This window comes from Myodes glareolus, chromosome 18, assembly GCF_982192425.1.
Source record: "Myodes glareolus chromosome 18, mMyoGla1.1, whole genome shotgun sequence".
NCBI lineage: Eukaryota > Metazoa > Chordata > Mammalia > Rodentia > Cricetidae > Myodes > Myodes glareolus.
The window spans coordinates 12,912,100-12,930,845 of record NC_142043.1 but is presented as its reverse complement, the minus strand read 5'-3'; the positions used below and the strand labels follow the sequence as shown (position 1 = coordinate 12,930,845).

Below are 18,746 nucleotides of genomic sequence, written 5' to 3'. Positions count from 1 at the left end.
TTGTGCCTCCTGCTCTCTTCTTACAGTAGTCATGTTTGGTGAAACCGCTGTGTTCTCTTTCTTTCTGTGACTAAGTCTTGATGTATCAGAAAATCGTTTTCCCCCATTATTTTGTGCTAACTTGTGCTTACAGCTGGCACAGTTCGCTCATCCCTGACTCATGGCAGCAGCTCAGCTGATGGGGAGGAGAGGGAGCTTCAAAATAGCTAAGAGTGCCCCCATGGGGGATAAACAGCTTAACTTGGTTTGTTTTGTTCTAAGCTCCTCCTTAGTACATTGTCTGAAAAAGTGTTGCTATGCTGGTGACTTCATTTCTTCAGTGGCTCATAATGTAATAGACTTTGTTAGTCTCTATTTATAGTTTATCTCTTGATCGTGGGGGGGGACTAGAAGCTGCTTTATTTTCTGCCTTTGAGAACTTGTTTTTTGTTGTTGTTATTTTTATTATTATTTTGTTATTATGTGTTGTATTATGTTTGCATTTTATTTTGTGAGACAGGGTCTTATTCTGTAGCCCAGGTTAGCATAAAACTCACTGCATAGCCCAGGCTGGACTCACATTTACTACAATCTTTCTGCTCTGAATGCTAGAATTATAGACATGAGTATCATGTGTGGGCTTCTCTCTGAGTGTTTTAAGCATTTGTAATTCAGATTTACTGTGAAGTTGTCTGGTAGCTCCATTTTTAATGAGGAGGATGGTGAGAGCCACTGAACTGACATCCTTTCCCCTTCGTAGGGTTTGAAAGCCCAGCTCACCGGGTTCTCAGGCAGCCCAACCTAGAAAGAATATACCATTACGAAGGCAACCTGAGCCGGATTCCACACAGCAGTCTGTGTGCATATCATCCAGGCAGCAAGCTCATGTTTTACCTACAGAGACCAAAATACCTAATGTCCTCCTTTTCATGTTTGCCTCACCAGAGCTAGCCATGACAGCCATCAGGGTAGTCTCTAAACCTCTGAGAACCTCCAGGAATATTACCAAAATAGGCCTCTCCCATAACCTAGCCAGGAGTCATACTTTTTGATAAACACACCCCCACGAGACAAAAGAAAAAACACAGATAGATGTTATATTGTCCTCATTCAGAAAAGGTACAGCCAATGCTCCTATCATTTCTTTTAAGAGCTGGTTTGGAAAAACATTTGCGTGGATTTCATTTTGTCCACATCATGTCATAACTTCAGGAGAAGTCATAAAAATCAATACTAACTCTAAATTTGCATATACAACCACGTATGGGTGAACCAATTTGCTATTTGGTTGTTTGTTTGTTTAATAATAGCCTTTCACTAAAGAGGACATTTCATCCTAGAAAAGTATTATTTTACTATGTATCTCATTTTTCCCAATACTAGCCTAGTAAATTCAAATGAAAAACCTTAAATAGACATTTAAATATATCCTTTTAATTTTTTATGATTGTGGGTTTTTTTCATTATAAAAGTAATTCATTACCATTTTCATAGCTAAAAATACATAGAAAAGAAAAAAATTCCTGTAGTCACATGAATTAATATTTTTTGATCCATAGGTATAGACCAGAATTGAAAAAGAAAAGCCAACAACCAACTGAAAGAGCTCGACTGTACACTAATGTGACAAATCCTCTTTCTGTGTTTAATGGATTTTCTCAGTCAGGGGGCTTTGTATTAAATCACTCATTTACTCTCATACAGAATTCCTTCTAAACCTCCGATGCCCTGGAGTCCATGGCTGTTCCTTCAGGACACATCATATGATGCTCTAATTCATTCATAATGCCTTTTACACGTGAAATTGCTATATTATAAAAGCCATTTTGGGTGAAAATTTAATACCACTAGAGCCCATTGTGTGTGTGTGTGTGTGTGTGTGTGTGTGTGTGTGTGTGTGTGTGTGTTTGTTTGTTTTAAACAGGTCATGAAATAGAATGTACACTGTATTTTTATTATTCTATGAAAATTGTGGATCAAACAAGTCAACTTTTGGTTTCAGGACTTTAACTTTCAAGAATATGTGTGTTACCATAACTCTGTGTGTATGTATGTATGTGTGTGTGTGTTTTATGACTTCCATAAGTAAAGCAAAATTAACTCAAAGGGAAAGATTTCCTTCTAAAAATCTTGCTTTGATTTATCTATTTTATTTTATCTATGTGTTTTCATTATTTTTATTTATTTGCTTAATTATTTTTGATTACTAGGCATGGTGGGACATAACTGTAATCCCTGCACCCTATAGGCACAGACAGATGTTCCAGACTTGCATTGTCTACATGTGAGACACACTCAAAACAACACAAAAAAAAAGAAAACATTTTTTCCTGATTGTAATTCAAGAACAGTGAGTGCCTAGGTAGGATGGTCCAGGATCAGATAAGTTTGTGTTGGGAGGGGTGGTAGGTAGCCATTTGTACTTGAATTTGATGTAGTGTCAGCTGGGCACTTGTTTTATCTTAGGAGGCAGAGCTGTAAGTTGGGACTGTGGATGAAGGGGAGTCTCTGCATTTACCAGGGCCTGGTTTTTATATAAAGTGGTTGTTTCAGGATAGGTTGTGAGAGGAAAGACTTGTGGATGGAATCAGCCACCTATTGCAGAAGATGAGCATTCTGAGAAGTGAAAAATGAACTCTTGCCATATATTTTAAGGGAGTCTTGTTTGATGTGGTAGGTAACCTACTCAAGGGCAAGCTGATTCAGTAAGCACACAGACACTAGAGTTCTGAGGTTTCTCTCCAGCTCCGGAGATAAATATGCCTGTCAGACAGTACCTTGCAAATGATCTAAGAGGCATTTCTTTAATATTGGGTGTGCTTTACTGCTGTGTCCTTCTGCACACATACAATGAGCACACGGGTTATTCCATGTATTGCCATGTTGAATACTGACACCAGCCACTGCAGTTGGGGTTTGCAAGTTAGTCGTCTGGTTCTGATCTCATGTAAGGGAGATTACCATGAACATGATACTTTTCCATTCAGAAGGGCTTCGCTTTCAGTTGTGCATGTTCTGAGAGTAATCAAAATAAGAGATTTTTAAAATGTGTGTTTTTGAGATAGAAACAGCAACAGATAAACTTTTATTTGGGTATAAAAGTTATGTTCTATGATTCTGAGTTACTCAAGAAAAATAGATGTCATATGTGTTGAGAAGCTTCAGGAGATATGCCAGCACATAGCTCCTGTAACCTTTGAGCATGCTCCAGTGAAAGCGTGTGGAGAACTTGAATAGGGCTGTGTGCTACCTAAGTCATCCAGATGCTGGAAGCTGTGGCAAGCAGTGACTGTTGTTGCCCAAGGTGTTTTCAAAGACACAGGCAACTTGGCACTAAAGGGCTGAAGTACTGAGAGTCTGTTATTTTCAAGATACTGAAAATAATACAAAAACAAATTCTACATAGTATTACTTGAATGCAGATATTTGCTTTCCTACTTTCATGTAGATAGTATCCAGAAAGGGACTCCATCTGGCGTGGGAATCTGCCTTCACAATTCATTATACAATAAGAAGGACTTGCTGTAACTTCATGGTAGTGAGATGGGTGGCTAGTAATATAACTATTCCTCTTGACACACACACACACACACACACACACACATATATTTAGATGTATATAGTCAGATGCTTTGAAGACTCTAGCAATAATAACTTCAAATGCAATACTTTCCAAATAGACTCTTATTTTGTTCTCTAATAGTATCACAAGCTTTAATTGGAGGAAAAGTGAGTGTGTTGTGTATTTTTCTGAATGTTGGAGATTATCCAAGAAAATCAGGTCACATGTGGAACTGACCTTGAGGATACCGAACTTGAGTCATCTGAAGATGACCTTGTGTTCATGTAACTGTCTGAGCTAAAAAAGAGCATTGTGTAACTTCCCACCCTTGTGGATAAATGATAATCTAAGCAAGTGGTCATTGTTCATCAATACTCATTCAGGGTTTTGTGCTTCTAATATTCTAAAAACATGAAGGTTTGATTTGCTTTGGTTTGGTGATAATGGGTAGTTGCTTACTTAGCTTTTTGAAAGAAGATCTTACTGTATCAAATTTGATCCTCCTGTCTCAGCCTCACAAACACTTGAATCACAGACTTGTATGAGCATATGTGGGCAAAACAGATTTTTTTTAAATTCCAGTTTAGTGACCATATAAAATGATCAGTTAAACTTGAGAACTCCCTTTTAGAGAGACACCTTTAAAATTAAGCTTGCAGGTTTTCCATTTTGTTCAGAAGAAGCCAGAACATGAAGGGAGCATACTTCCTGCCATGGCTCTCACAGTACACACAGGTCACTTCCTGGGAAACATGTGCCTGAGTTGACCCATATGAGCCAAACTTATAGCTGTAAAGGTTGCATTTTCTGTGTGAAGAAGACATTGTCATTATAACCATATCATTGTACTAAACTGGGGAATTCTTTTCCCAGATGGTTTTTTGGTAATCACATTGGTAAAGGTCCATCCGTGTACACTACAGAATGCACTGGCATCCAAAGAGAAGCAATGGGGAAGTGAAATTAGGGCACCACAGAAAACAGAACCATAATTATTTAATAAATGGACAGTCTCTTGATTCTTTTACGTAGAACTTCATTTTAAAATCTGCTTACCCTGTCTGGAATTCATGCGATTTGGTCATAATTCTTAAAATCGCTGGTCATAGGTCATCCTACAAGGACCTTGGAGTAAAAAATGTAGTATAGTCTAGACAAAGCTTTGTAATGCAAATACATATGTTTCTGGCAAGTTGCATCTCTCCTAACCTCAGTTTCCTTATCTTTAAAATGAAGAGGCTTAAACAAGATACACTTTAAGCTTCCAGTAGCTCTAACACAGCATGCCAATAAATCTTTACTGCAATCAGCCACCCTGCATTGAGTGTTTCCTGTGTGCTAAGCAAGGAGTAAATGGCTTCCTGTGAGTGCCCTAAGGCCAGCTTCCTGATGCTGCCTAGATCAAAGGGTGCTGCTTATGTACTAAAGGAGCTGAGAAGAACTAAGATGAGCAGCACAAAGGGAAGAGGCTCTAGCAAGAGTGTCAGAAAGTAAAGAAGCTAGCTGTAATAGCAAAGCCTTTCATATGTCTGTATCTTTAAAATGGCCTCAGATGATAGACTTTGCAGGACAGAATCTCCCAACTGCCACACACTTATTTAATTAAAGCTGGCCACCCTGGCAACCTTAATCTCTTAGGATAAGTTCTCCTCACGTTAAAAGACTAAAATTCTTAATTACAGACACACCAACTATCCTAGCATGTATACCGAAGCCAAATCTTGATTGCCGAACTCAGTAGAAGAAAGATATTAGGAATTCCTTTAGGACTGTTGTGTCTTTGTCTAAGTGCTTTATGTCTAGTCCTCTGTTGGGGGAATGTGGTGGCTGGGTTCAGGGTAGCAAATAGATAGTGTGGAAGTCATAGCTACTGAGAGCTAGTTACAATGCCTACCCTGTTAAATAAAGGGGTGACATTTGTTTATTCAGAATGTTCATTGCTTATTTACTCTGTGTCAGGTATTCTAGGACATAGATATTCAAACCTGAGAAGTTCTCATTACACACACACACACACACACACACACACACACACACACACACACACCTGACCTGAGGGGTTCTCACTATAATCTTACACAGAGACATACATACACGCACCTACATAAATACATAAGAATTATGCAGTGTTAAGTGTTATCAGTGTGAGGTTTGGTTTTGGTTTTGTTCTGTTTAGTTTGTTTGTTTTTGAGTCAGGGTTTCTTTATGTAGCTAACCCTAGCTGTCCTGGAACTCACTCTGTTCACCAGGCTGGCCTCCAACTCATAGAGATCTGCCTTCCTCTGCCTCCAGAGTGCTGGTATTAAAGGTGTGCGCCATCCGGCAAGGATTTTTAAAAAAAAAAAATAAACGCATTAGTAACCCACTGGCTTTGTTCAGAACCTAAACACTTACTTGTTTGCTTTTTATTTTCCATCAGCAAACAGTTATTGAGTCCTATCAGCCACATTAAGAGGCCAGTTTCTAGGGGGATAGTTCATTTGGTACATTATTACCATGCAAGCCTGAGGACCTGTGTTCAAATCCTCAGTACTCAGGTACAACACTGGGCCTGGTGCATGTGCCAGTAATCCCAGCAAAGGCAGGATGGGAGGATGGGAGGCAGCAACAGACAAATCCTTGGAAGCTCCTGGGCAAACCAGCCTGGGCTGTGAGGAAGGTCCTAGGGATACTGTCCCAAAGTAAAGGGGGATGATGTGTAAGGATTAACACCCCAAGTTGTTGGCTGTACACACACTACATACGAATAAATGTGTAGATATGAAGAACTAAATCACATACAGACATGTGTATATATGTACGTGTTACCTGTGTATAATACTTGCTGTGTATACTCAGAAGTAACACTTGAGCCAAGCAGGTAAATAATCAAAAGAAGTCTGGATTTGTGTTCACGTGTTTGTGAGAATATTTGGTTGGGGAGAAAGTAAGGAGAGGAAGAAAGGAACTTTTTTCCTCACTCCAGCTCTTCTGTCTTTTTTGACTGAGCAGTGCATCAGGTGACAACCTGTATAATGACTTCTACTCAAACTGGACAAGAAAGAAGATGTAGTATGACCATTAGAAACATGGTTCTTGAGTGCACACACAACTGTGAGAAAGCATTTCCTGAAAGTTCTCCCACTGCAGAAAAAATTGAAATCTCAGGGAATTTTTTTCCCTTTATTGGTCAGATGTCCCTTCCAAGAAGCACCAGGCTGCCTCATCTCAACCTGCTCCCCTTACCAAGGAAACGGAAGTGGTCATAGTCTTTGCCACCAAACCATGGGTGAAGTATAATTATGCTACCTCTGTGAGACAATGTAGGAACAAACATCTGCAGGACTGAATCAAAAAAGCCACGAATGCAGCTAGCCCAAGCTGTGAATCATCCATGGACTCAGATTAAAGGAGTTGTGTTGTGTTTACCTTTCTCCTTATTTTCTTTGTAATTGAGAAGACTGACTCTGTTAGCTCTGGCACTGGGATCTGAGGGGATATATGGATTTCAGGCATTGACTCCTGCTCTGGTGTTTGCCACATCACAACTGTAAAGCAGATGGACAATGATAGTGAATAGTGGTTTTGATGTCTGCTTTGTCCTCTCTGCACAGTTTGCTTTTGCTTTAAAAGGTTGGGATAAATAGAAAATGTTAGATGTGTTTTGACTAAATAATCCAGTCCTTGAATTTTAGCTTCAATAACAAAGGAGCAGAAACTATTATAAGCTTTATATCCAAAAGAAAAAAAGTTACAACTGCTGTTTTTTACTTTGTAATATTTCTCTTTTATTTCAATTGTGTGTGTGTGTGTGTGTGTGTGTGTGTGTGTGTGTATGTGTACATGAATACAATGCCAAGGGAGACCAGAAGACCTTAGAACCTTTGGAGTTGGAGCTATAGGTGGTTATAAGCCACAAGATGTGGGTGCTGGGAGCCAAACTGAGGTCCTCCAGAAGAGCAGTACCCTCTCTACCACGGAGGCATGGCTCCAGCCCCAGCACAACTCTGATTGCTTGTCATGGTTGTTATATGTCTGTCACCATACCTAATTGCTTTCTTAGATTAAGGCATGGAACATGGTAAATGAAGCCTAAGTTTCTACTCTAGAAATGATTGTTAAGAATCTATTTTCTTTAAAAACTTGGTTTTCATTTTTTTGTTTTGTTTTCTTGTCCCTTAGAGAGCAGAAAGACAGACTCGAACTATGGATTCAGCTCAATATGCGGAATTCTGTGAAAGCCGGCAACTAAGTTTCTGTGAGTACAGATTTGATGTGTGAGGGATTGTGTTACAGACATCCTAGACTGTAATATGTTCTGTTCTTTAGAAACTGATGTATTCAATATATGATGTTACGGAAACAGCATCTGCACTGGAGGAACCTGAAGATTTTGTTATGTTCTATGGCTATACAGTCAGTTGTGTTAGGAGATTTGAGAGCATATGTATACACAGACAGCAGTGGAATTATTCGTACAACCTTCAGTCAGAACAGTTACTTTTTTCTTCAATTCTTACTTTAGTTTCTCATTTCTTAGTCATGTTTACTGAAGTACAGTATTACTGACTGTACCGGTCCATAGTGAACATTAATAGTCATGACATCTAAAAGCTCCCAATATTAATTATAAACCCCAAACTCCCCTTTATGCACACTCATGTTACCACAAAGTAGCATCTCAATAGAGTGTTTCATTTTGTCCTTAACCTCCTACTGTAGCATGCCCTGAGCACTAGCCAGAGTCGTGAGTCAGTCCTCTTGCCACAGGAGTAAGATCAGAAAAGTCAGTGCGTTCCCATCACTGAACAGCGGTTGCCAAAAAGCACTTGTGACCTTATAACAGTGGACTAGATTGTGTGTCAATAGCCCAGTGACAACTAAAGTCCTTGGGGTAGAGGTCATAAAGAAAGGGCAATGAAAAGTCCATTTAAAAATATGACAAAGGCGCGCATGACCCTGATCTGAGAAGTTATAGAAACAATGATGTCTTTAAATGAAAAGCAGTTGTGTGGTCACGATAACCATGTATTTGATTTGGAAAAAGAAAATGAGAGCAGCATTTTAGATCATGAAGTGCAAATAAATGGCACATTGCAAATAGCGCTGCCCCATGCAAACATCAGTAAAATATAAGAAAACATGTTTTGGAAGATTTTTTTTTCCTAACAAAATATATTTTTCAATCTGACTAACAACTTGGCATCAGACATCTGTGAAGCATTAAGTAAATGACACTTCAGATCGTGGCAATTTCAGCAAATGAGAGGGTTTTGTATGGTAATTTTGGGGTTTAAATACAGCATTCAAGTATTTTATAAGCATAAATCTCCAGCTCATAAAGTAGCATTTAGTGCAGCTGAACTATTTTTTTAAATCATATTTTAAACTGAATTTACAAGAAGAAATGAAGTGCTGTTGCACTAAAACTGATGGTCTTAGTCTGGTAATGCATCTTTCATTTGAAAATTAGATTTTATTTCTTTTCTGCTGTTCCATTGAGCACACACACACACACACAAAAGTAATGATAGTAGATGAAGCCTAATATTTTCTTCTTCTGATAAAATTACAGATAAAGTAGTATATTATGCATAATTTTCTTTTCTGTGGGGTGGGGAGAAAGGATTTTGACATTAAAAATATTTGCTCATTTAGTATCTGTGAGAGCTTCATTTGAAGCCTAGGTGGAAGAACCTGTTTTCTATGATAGAAATAACAAAGCTGAAAAGGCTCTTCAGAGCAGATCCAGAAGCCAGCCCTGAGCAGGCAGAGTATTGGGCTGTTTGCAGTCTTCTCCTTTTGATGAATTACCAGGACACTGGAACCATGACCTGCCGTTTACTTCTTAATTATCTGTTTTTGGCAGTACCTAGGATCCCTGGTGTTGTGCGTACTGGGTGACCTCCATATGCACATTGTGGCACATGTACACATGACTCCCATACCCCATACAGACAGATATTTCAAAGTTGTAAAGATTGGACTTTAGAATTTCACTAAAGAAATATATTTTTACTGGGTATTGGAGGCACACGCCTCTAATCCTAGCACTCAGGAGGCAGGGGCAAGCTGATCTCTGAGTTCAAGGCCATCCTGCTGTACAAACTGAGTTCCAGAGCCAAAGCTACACAAAGAAACCCTGTCTCAAAAAAAGAAATGAACAAAACAAACAAGCATGATGTAATCATTTGTGAATTTGTTACAGAAATAAGTGTGGCGAGTCTGTTGGCACCAGGTATTTTGCTTTCTGGTTGTGCAGCAGGTACTTAGACTTCTGCATTCTGAGCGCTTCCGGTCTCACAAAAACACTGCTAATTCTCTCCCTTATGGCTGAAAACTAATAATGACCCTTTTCTTACCTTCAAAATAAATAGCTTACAGCAGCTTCTATGCTTCTTCTGTGTTCTAATGCTCTGTCAGAGGGAAATGGGCAATAAGTTCCATTTTATTGATCTTGCCAAAATTCTGCCTCTTAACTTGAACTTCAGAAGTATTCCACAGATGTTGAACAAGTGTTTGTGAGCCGTTCCAGCTTGCTAGTTAGATGGAATGTTGCCTGTCAGAGTATGTGAAGACTGGTTACTTTAGAGAGATAGCTTTAAGGGGATTATCATAATTCTGCCATATTTGACAGTTTTGGACATGTGCTTCAATAGCAGGACTTCATGTCTTCTGTGATTTATTTAAAAGAAAACTCTCCTGTATGTGGAATGTATGAGAATTCTGACTAGAGCCAAACAGCATGCTCTGAGATGAGACTTTTACAGACTAGTAAGGCCAGAATAGTCAAAAGGATGATCAGTGATCTTTTTTAAAGATTCCCTTGCAGATTTTATAAAAAAATTCTTTACTATCCACCTTTTACCTTCTAGTTTACTAGTTAAATTAGTGATGGCTAAGTAAGGTTCTATGTCAAATTCAGATTCAGATCTGCTTAGTACTGGGACAATTACCGTGTTTGGTGGCTAGTTCTGTTTGTTTTGTTTGTTTGGGTTTTTGGTTTTGCTTTTTTTTTTTTTTTTTTGAGACAAGGTTTCTCTGTGCAACCTTGGCTGTCCTGGAGTTTGCCTGTACTCCAGGCTGGCCGCAAACTTAGAGATCTTCCTACCTCTGCCTCCCGAGTGCTGGGATTAAAGGTGTGCCCCCGCTCAGCCAATTACAGGTATTTAATTAAAGGTGTGTGCTGCTTGGTTCTATATCTACATGATACAATTAGGTATCCAGGAGCTTCGGGCTTATTCTCTACCAACAAAGAACCAAGGTCTGAGAAATCTATGCACATAGGAAATATTTGTAGTTGTTTCCATAAATGATGTAAGCCGTCTACCTTCGGCATGGGTGGTCAGAATTGTGTGGATGAAGAAGGGTGAGGGGAGAGCAGACAGGAGCACTGAGACGAGACTCAAGGACAGCTCAGTTCCATGGTGGTAAGGGCAGGTTGCAGTAAGTCTGATTTGGAGAGTCAGGCCTAAGAATTCTAACATCTCCATAGTCAGCAAAGACATAATAATTACAGGTTATCTCAGGCCAGCATTGCTTTATTTAATTCTCAATTCACAATTTTGAGCCTATTTTAGTAGCAGGTACATTTTGAGAATTGGAGATGTAATTTCTTTCTCTGTATTCCTTCATCACAACTTCTTCCAGAATTTTATTTCCATAAGAACTAAGTTGTATGGAGAAAGCAGCTTTTCTATGATAATAATTAAAACTCTGGCCAATGGTAACATACTCTAGAGCTCTGTGAGAAATACAAGGGTGAAAAGGTATGGTGTATCGTGCCATCCACCATAGAGAGCTGAGGTTATAGTGTGTGATGTCCCATGGCATCCACCACAGAGAGATAAAAGATCCAGTGCATGAGGAATTTGTAGAATAAAACCATGATATTGCTTCTTAACCAAGGGTTCCAACGTGGATTTCTTAAGAAAAAAAAATTTAGACATTAAGAGAACTTCCCAAATATTGTTTCTATGGGTGTTATTTCTTCTATGTAGTTTCAGGAGAAATATTTCCAATTTCTTATAATCATATGAAGATTATAACATGTTAAAAAGTAAAACATTTCTCTTCTTTTTAATTAATAGCCAAAAAAGCTTCCAAATTTCGAGACTGGTTGGACTGTGGCAGCATGGAGATAAAGCCCAATGTCATAGCTATGGAAATTTTGGCATACTTAGCCTATGAAACAGTGGCACAGGTAAGAGTCTGAGCTGTCAATCAACTGCTCCTGCTGATTTCTCCTCCCTGGGTCCATGGTCAGTTATTTATTCCACCTGCTACTCTAGTTGGAATGAGAAGAGCATAAATTTCTTTTTGAAATGCATCGTATTCTATAATTTAGCTCAATTATGTTTCTTTGTATAGCTATTTCTCAGGGCTATACATTTTTGTTTTGTGTTGTTGTTATTTTGACTTTTTAAAAGAATACTGTTTCTAGACCTGCACAAACTTAATATAGTCTACATTCCAGCTCACATGCCCCACTCCTACCTGTGGAGCTTTTGACAGTGATGGCTTCTAAGGGAGAGAGAACCAGTTTTCTTTAAGGTTCTATCCCTTGGTAGGTTAACCATGCTCCAGTGGGTGTCCCCATTCCCGGGCATATAAAGCCAGCACAAATTGGACTAGGGTTATTAAAACAGAAGAGGAGGGTAGGGTAGATCTGGGAAGAACTAGAAGAGCTGGGGGTGAATATGAGTTAAATACATTGTTGGCATGTATAAAATTCTTGATGAGTTTAACAAAAAATGTATTTAAAATGTCTGATCCTTCAACTTTATTATAACTATATATAGAATGACCACTTTTTCTCAATGTTGAAGTCTTACATTCTCAACAGATTTGTTTAAAAGCTTGTTTCTGATTTTTGAAATAAGTGGCTGTCAAAGTCTGTGACCCCTTTTTTCTCTGGAGACATGCAGGTGTAGGACTATTGCCCTCCAGGTGTGGTCCCCCGTGAGTATGATCACTAGAGCACAGGATCAGCCTCTTGCTAGCCCATTTTGAGAATGGAGACCCCTAAACTAGCCTGGAATCCCAGGGCTCATGGTCCAGAAGTCCCCATTTAAAATGCTCCATTGTTGATAAAAAGATGAAATTTGAAAGCTACTCCCTTAGAAAATCGAACTTGTCATTTGTGATTGTGGATTGGCCCAGTCACCAGTCAATGAAAGGTTGTGCTCACTTCCAAATGAATGGCAGACAGTATTAATATCAATAATGTTCTGAGTGTGTTACTGATCGCCTCTTCTATGGCATTAATGATTATTTCCAGTTATATCACTTTATATTTGTTACTCTGTTATTCAGGTAGTGGATCTGGCTCTTCTCGTGAGGCAGGATATGGTATCCAAGGCAGGGGACCCTTTCAGCCATGCCATTTCTGCAACCTTCATTCAGTATCATAACTCGGCTGAGGTGAGTATCAGAAAGTCTGAGAACACATCTGTCTACTTGTTACGTGTTGACAGTAGTTCTTTTCCGGAAAGCATTCTATAGGAACACATAGTCTTTTCTTAGAGAATCTTAATCCATTGACCATTTACACAATAATGACTGAGCATTTCCTGTGTCAAGCCCTGAGGATCCATTTGATATGATGACTTTTTTTCACCCTTTGACCTTTTTTGTTTTTTTAAAAAAATGAATTAAATAATGAAATTTTAAAAAAAATTCTTTTCAAAGAATCCTTGTCTTTCCTATCCCTTCAATGACAGACAGATGATTGCAGAACCTGTCTTGCTCTGAGACATGTGAAGTGAATAAATTAGTCTGTATAATTACATGATGCTGGAGAAAGCTATTTCTTTGTAGCTCAAATGATGAGAGTTGCTGTAGGGCTGTAGATCAGTGGTACAATTCTTGCTTAGTGTACAAGAAATCAAGAGCCCCTGGAGTGAACTGGGGATGTATTCTCATGTAATAATTCCTAACATTTATTCATAACTTACCATTTCATTTAGTGATTTATCTAAACAATAATTTATATTCATATGGCTCCATCTAGCCTCATTTTTCATATTGGCACCTCTTGTCTGCTCTATCTACCTTGTGCTGCTAGGACGTTTTTCAATAGGAATTGGGAAATCTCAGCAGGTGTAACCTTTTGCATAACTGCTTACCACTTCCAGTTTCTAAAATAGTCTCTACTAGCACTATGTGCCTAAAACCAGAGATGCAACAGAACATGTCGAATACATCCGTCAGCATTTGAGTGTCTTAGTAACAAATGCAGCAGTGTCATATCATCTACTCTCCGAGCCATGGGAGACAGAATAGGTTCACATCTGCATGTGCACTTATAAAGTTCGTTTAGGTCAAGTTGGCCAAAATGTATAACCTGAACACAGCAAAGCCCATTTAATAATACTCATCTACTTCCTGTGACTATCTGTGGATGAATATGGTAGCTCAGACCGCTTCTAAGACATAGTTATGATTTGCTTTGTGCCAAGGATTTTTTGGAATGTCTGAAAAAAACTATAAATCCTTTTCTGGATTTATACACATTTTTAGTATAATTTCAGTAGACCCTGAAGCCATTCTATTAGTCTGTGGACTCAAGTTATATATTCTTCGCTATAATGCTTAGGACCTATGCTATGATATCTTCGCATATAGTATCTTATTAACAAGCCAGAAGTCAACTCAACTTTTTTCATAGCCCTTGGAGAATCAGATTGGCTTGAAATCCAAGTAGGGATTGAAATGTTTATGGCCATTAAAAAGGTCATACATCATTATCCGTCAGCATGCTTGAAAACTTCCTAAAGCTTACTTAGTTGATTAAACACTCTTTATTTTCTTTATGTTTCAAACCCCAATTATGATGTCAAAGAGCGCCCTCTGCAATGTCTTTGATGCTTTATGAGTATGTGTATAGTGTGCTTTCCATTAACATCAGACAAATTTGTTGTAACATTTCTAATTGAGGAAATTTACTGTGAGCATAACAACCCAGTTTTCCCTTAGCATTCAAATGATTGCTTGCAAGTCTCAGAAAACACCCCCAACATCCCCGTCCTTCTTTCTTGGTTCTCCAGGGTGGCCAAGCTACCCTGGGCAACTACTCAACAACCACAGGCGCTTTTCCCAGCTAAAGAACAGTTGAAAAAAAATATCCTATGTGTAGTGGGTTTCCTGGGCTCTCTGGGAGTCAGGAGCATGAATCTCGGAGAGAATTCTGACAGACTGTCAGTGTCTGCCCCAAACTTTCTCCTGGCCTGACATCCACCTACCCTCCCTCCCCTGTGACTGGTAGTCAAAGTAGACATTTACAGAGACTGTCTCCCTTCCTGCCCTTTATTATCTGATAGAACAGGGATAATTCCATGCTAAAGCAGAATTCTCACTCATCAGCATTGCAAATCAGTAATTAACATGAAGGATTGTGCCAAATATGGGCCAGAGGGGCATCTGGAGAATGATAGTGGCTGTGTTCAGAGAGACTAAATGATTTGTAAAACAAACAAGCAAATAGATGAACAAGCACAGAACTATACCAAGTTAGTGTATTACACTGACTTCCAAATGAACCACCTAGAGAATTAAAACAAATCTCATATGTATGTGTCGACATCAAAGTGTTGAAGGTGTGGAAACTGGTGAGAAAGTTCATTCTGGGCCTCAGAGGCAGCAAAAGCACATTGTACAAGGACTGGAAGTGGGTAACTCTGGTAAAACTAAAAACTTATCAAAGAGAACTAATTGGAAGTTCCATTTAAAAAAATTTAAAGTTTAGGATTGTGTAGTATTACAGACTACTGAGGATTATCAAAGACTAGTTCAAGATCTCGGCCGAAGGATGATAAATTAAAGAGATGCTCTTAGGAGATCCTGACATCAGTGCCAGTGTATTGTAATCAGTCACCAGGTTGACTGGGTTCATCTTATCTGAGGGGGCATCGTCCTTAAACGCTAACCATATGAGGAACCGAGCTGGTTAAGCTTGTGTTCCTGACACTAGACTAGCAAATGTAATAGCAATGGTTTTCTATATATTTTTTCAGCATATAGTTTACACACATGTGGGCATGATCCAAAATAGTATTTTTTTTAAATTACAAAATCTGAAACAAAACTGTTCCTAAACATTTTGAACAAAATATACTCAGTCAAATTAGCTTTACTGCCTCTTGTTTGATGGTGTCTCCAGACAGTCTGATCAAGGAAATACTGTTGAGACCGGTACCAGAATTTCAGCAAGGGGTTTGCAAAGTCTAACATCATTTCTTTTACTGTGTTATAGAGAGTGGTTGATCCACAGAGTGAATGGTTAGTATGATTAATAGAATGAGGAAAGTGTGGGTAAGACTATGTAAGAAAATGACTCATAAATCTTTAATATCTATAAATTCTTAAAAGCCAGTATTGTTATATGACAAGAAAATGTTTTGTTAAGGCATTTAGGGACCATCCTGTTGGGAGCACAGAGGTCCTTTTATTCACAAATTAGCACTGGGGAAACCAGAAATGCTGAAGACACAGTATTATCTCTTCAAAGGAAGAAATGTGCAACCTCTTTTCCTCTCAGAAGGCTGGTTAATAGCCTAGATGACTTATGGCTATCTCTAGGGTCAGAGCACACCTGCCCCCAGCCCCAGGCATTTACCTGCCAGTGCAGGGACCTGTTTCCTAACTCCATCCTGTAGGATGTCATTCACCCAGTGAGCCCATGTGAAGGGGAATTAAGGGGGAACTGTGGAGGAGCTTAAAAGCCTGTCTGTGATAACTGGCTCAAAGAAGTTAGAGAGTAATTGACCATAGAAAAGAAGATGCTGAAAGGACAGTTCTTCAAATATTTGAGATGAAATAAATAACAGGCTTATAGTCCAAATAAATAAAAGAGCAATATTAAGAAAGGAAAGAGGACATTGCATATAGAACAGACTGGAAAACTCGGTGATCCTAAAATGATGATTTTGAGCTATGAGGAAAATGCTGGTAGCCACTAACACACACAGTGTCTGAAAGCCATCATCCAGTCTAGGGAGAGTTTAGAGACTGTTTTGGAGACATGTAAACTTAAAATACAAGCAAACTTTCCATGTTATCCAGCAAAGTTAACAGATTTTTTTTAGAGGCAGTGCATGTAGAATTTTTGTCTGAATAATTAGATTAAAAATGATTATAGCTAGAACTTTAGGGGAAAGACATCTATTCCATTTCTATGGAATAGATAAGTATAAATTTTTAAACTATAAATGGTATTAAGTGTAAAGATAATGTATTGCTAGGAGGTCTGGTCAGTTCATCTCAAAGCTATGTCTTTGTGCAGGGGTCCTGTTTGAAGTCCTGTCCAGACTCTCCTGAGAACACACCGCCTGCTACACCAACAGCTCCCTCTTCTGGATCTCAGCATTCTGGGAGATCCACATCCGGATCCCTGGGGAATGGCAGTACAGGACAAGACTCTAGTAAAAGCAAGCAGAGAAAGAGGAAAAAGGTCAGTGGGTTTTGTTATGGTGGTTGTTGTTTGTTTTGGTGTTTGGGGTTTGGTTTGTCTTTCATCCTTTCTTTTTTGATAGAGAGTGGAAGAGAAAAAAATTTGGGTTTAGGGGTTTTTTTATAGTTATGAAAAGGTGGCGTGTGTTTGTGTGTTTCTCACAGCTCAAAGCTTAAGAAGCAGCCAGCTTATAGGAACCCACAATCAATGACCTCTAGTCAGACCTGAAACAACTTTTGGGTGCTATTCACCAGTCTAGAGGCAGTGGGACCTGGGAAGATGAAACCCATAAATGAGGTGGACTAAAGTCTCATGCAATAGCCAACTTTATTCAAGCATCAGACAGTTTATAGCTGAGGGTCAAGAGGAGTCACATGAGTAAAGTGTCCAATCACAAGGACAAGTCACACGTGGTGGGTAAGCCACACAGGGCAAAATCATGTTTTTCCTTGAAGGCATATAAACAAGCAATAGCCAGTTGCAGTAACTAATCTGAAGTGAACTCACTCCTATCCACTACACCTGGGGGGGGGCACAAAGGCATATCTAAGAACAATTCCATGTTTTTAAAGAAACAGAAGTCACAAGACTCTTGTCTTGGTTTCTTGGAATTTCTTACAAGCACTCAAATCTACTCACACACCTTCACTCTTGGACCGTGTTCCAACAGTACGCATAATCAAGATATTTTTCTTTTATTCAAGGAGACATTAAGAGAATTCTAGTGTGAACACTATGCTTACAATCTTGATTGGCTTACACTTATCAGTCTATAAATACAATGGACATTTTACTATGCCAACATTTATTATATCTATCCTGTCATCTTTTACCATCCTGCAATCTCAATCTCTGTCTGTCTGTCTGTCTGTCTGTCTCTGTCTCTCTCTCTCTCTCTCTCTTTCTCTCTCTCTTTCTCTTCCCCTTCCTCACCCTATCCTCCCTCCCCATCTCTCCCTTTCTGCTGTTACCACTGGCTTTACCTTAACCATTCTAATGGATTTTTCACAGGTAAGGAATTAATACATGTAGGGAGAAGGTAGTACCAATTTGTAGGAGTTCTGTACACATGCCAGGTAAAAGGTCTGTTGTTGCATGCTACTTTACGTGTGCTTTCTCACAGTTTGTGTCTTACCTTTTGATCAGCTCAGTGGTATCTTTTTGAAAGATAGGGTTTCACTTTATAGCCCATACCAGTTTTATAATCTCACGCTTCTGCTCTTGAGTGCTAAAAGGACAGGTGTGTAAAAACTGCACCATCCCCTTAATAGTGTCTTTTAATGAACCTAAGTTGAATTTCTGATGAATTCTAACTTATCCTTTTCCTGCTTCTGGGTCATGATGATATTCTCATTTTCTTCTTTAGGCTTTCTGTTTTACATGTAGTTCTATTAATGTGGGCAAAGTAATTTATGCAATATATTGTATAAGCTGAGGCCACATTCAGGATTTCTTTTTTATTGTTTTGTTTTGTTTTTTCTCCATGGTACAGTCCTGGCTGTCCTGAAACTCATTTTGTAGACCAGGCTGACCTCAGACACATAGAGGTCAGCCTGTCTCTGCCTCCCAAATGCTGGAATTAAAGGTTTGTGCCACCATAGCCCAGCTTTAGGGTTTCTTTTTTTAATTATGCATATGTGGGTTTTGCCTGCATGTATGTCTGTGTCATATGCATGTAGTATCCTCAAAGGCCAGAAGAAGGTGACTGATCCCTAGGAACTGGAATTACAGACCTTCGCAGCGGCCAGTGGGTGCTGAGAATCTAACCTGGGTAGG

At 39.0% G+C, this 18,746-nt stretch overlaps 1 protein-coding gene across 4 annotated transcripts in view; it reads left to right on the top strand.

Moving 5' to 3' along the window:
* The window catches only part of Supt3h (SPT3 homolog, SAGA and STAGA complex component), a 351,815-nt gene that overhangs the window by 263,488 nt on the left and 69,581 nt on the right, over window positions 1-18,746 (top strand). For all 4 annotated transcript variants that reach the window (XM_087897976.1, XM_087897978.1, XM_087897975.1 and 1 more), the window contains 4 exons: window positions 7,703-7,778; window positions 11,611-11,723; window positions 12,836-12,943; window positions 16,803-16,970. In XM_087897976.1, the coding sequence (XP_087754102.1) occupies window positions 7,703-7,778; window positions 11,611-11,723; window positions 12,836-12,943; window positions 16,803-16,970 (465 nt within the window). The remainder of the gene's footprint in view (window positions 1-7,702; window positions 7,779-11,610; window positions 11,724-12,835; window positions 12,944-16,802; window positions 16,971-18,746) is intronic.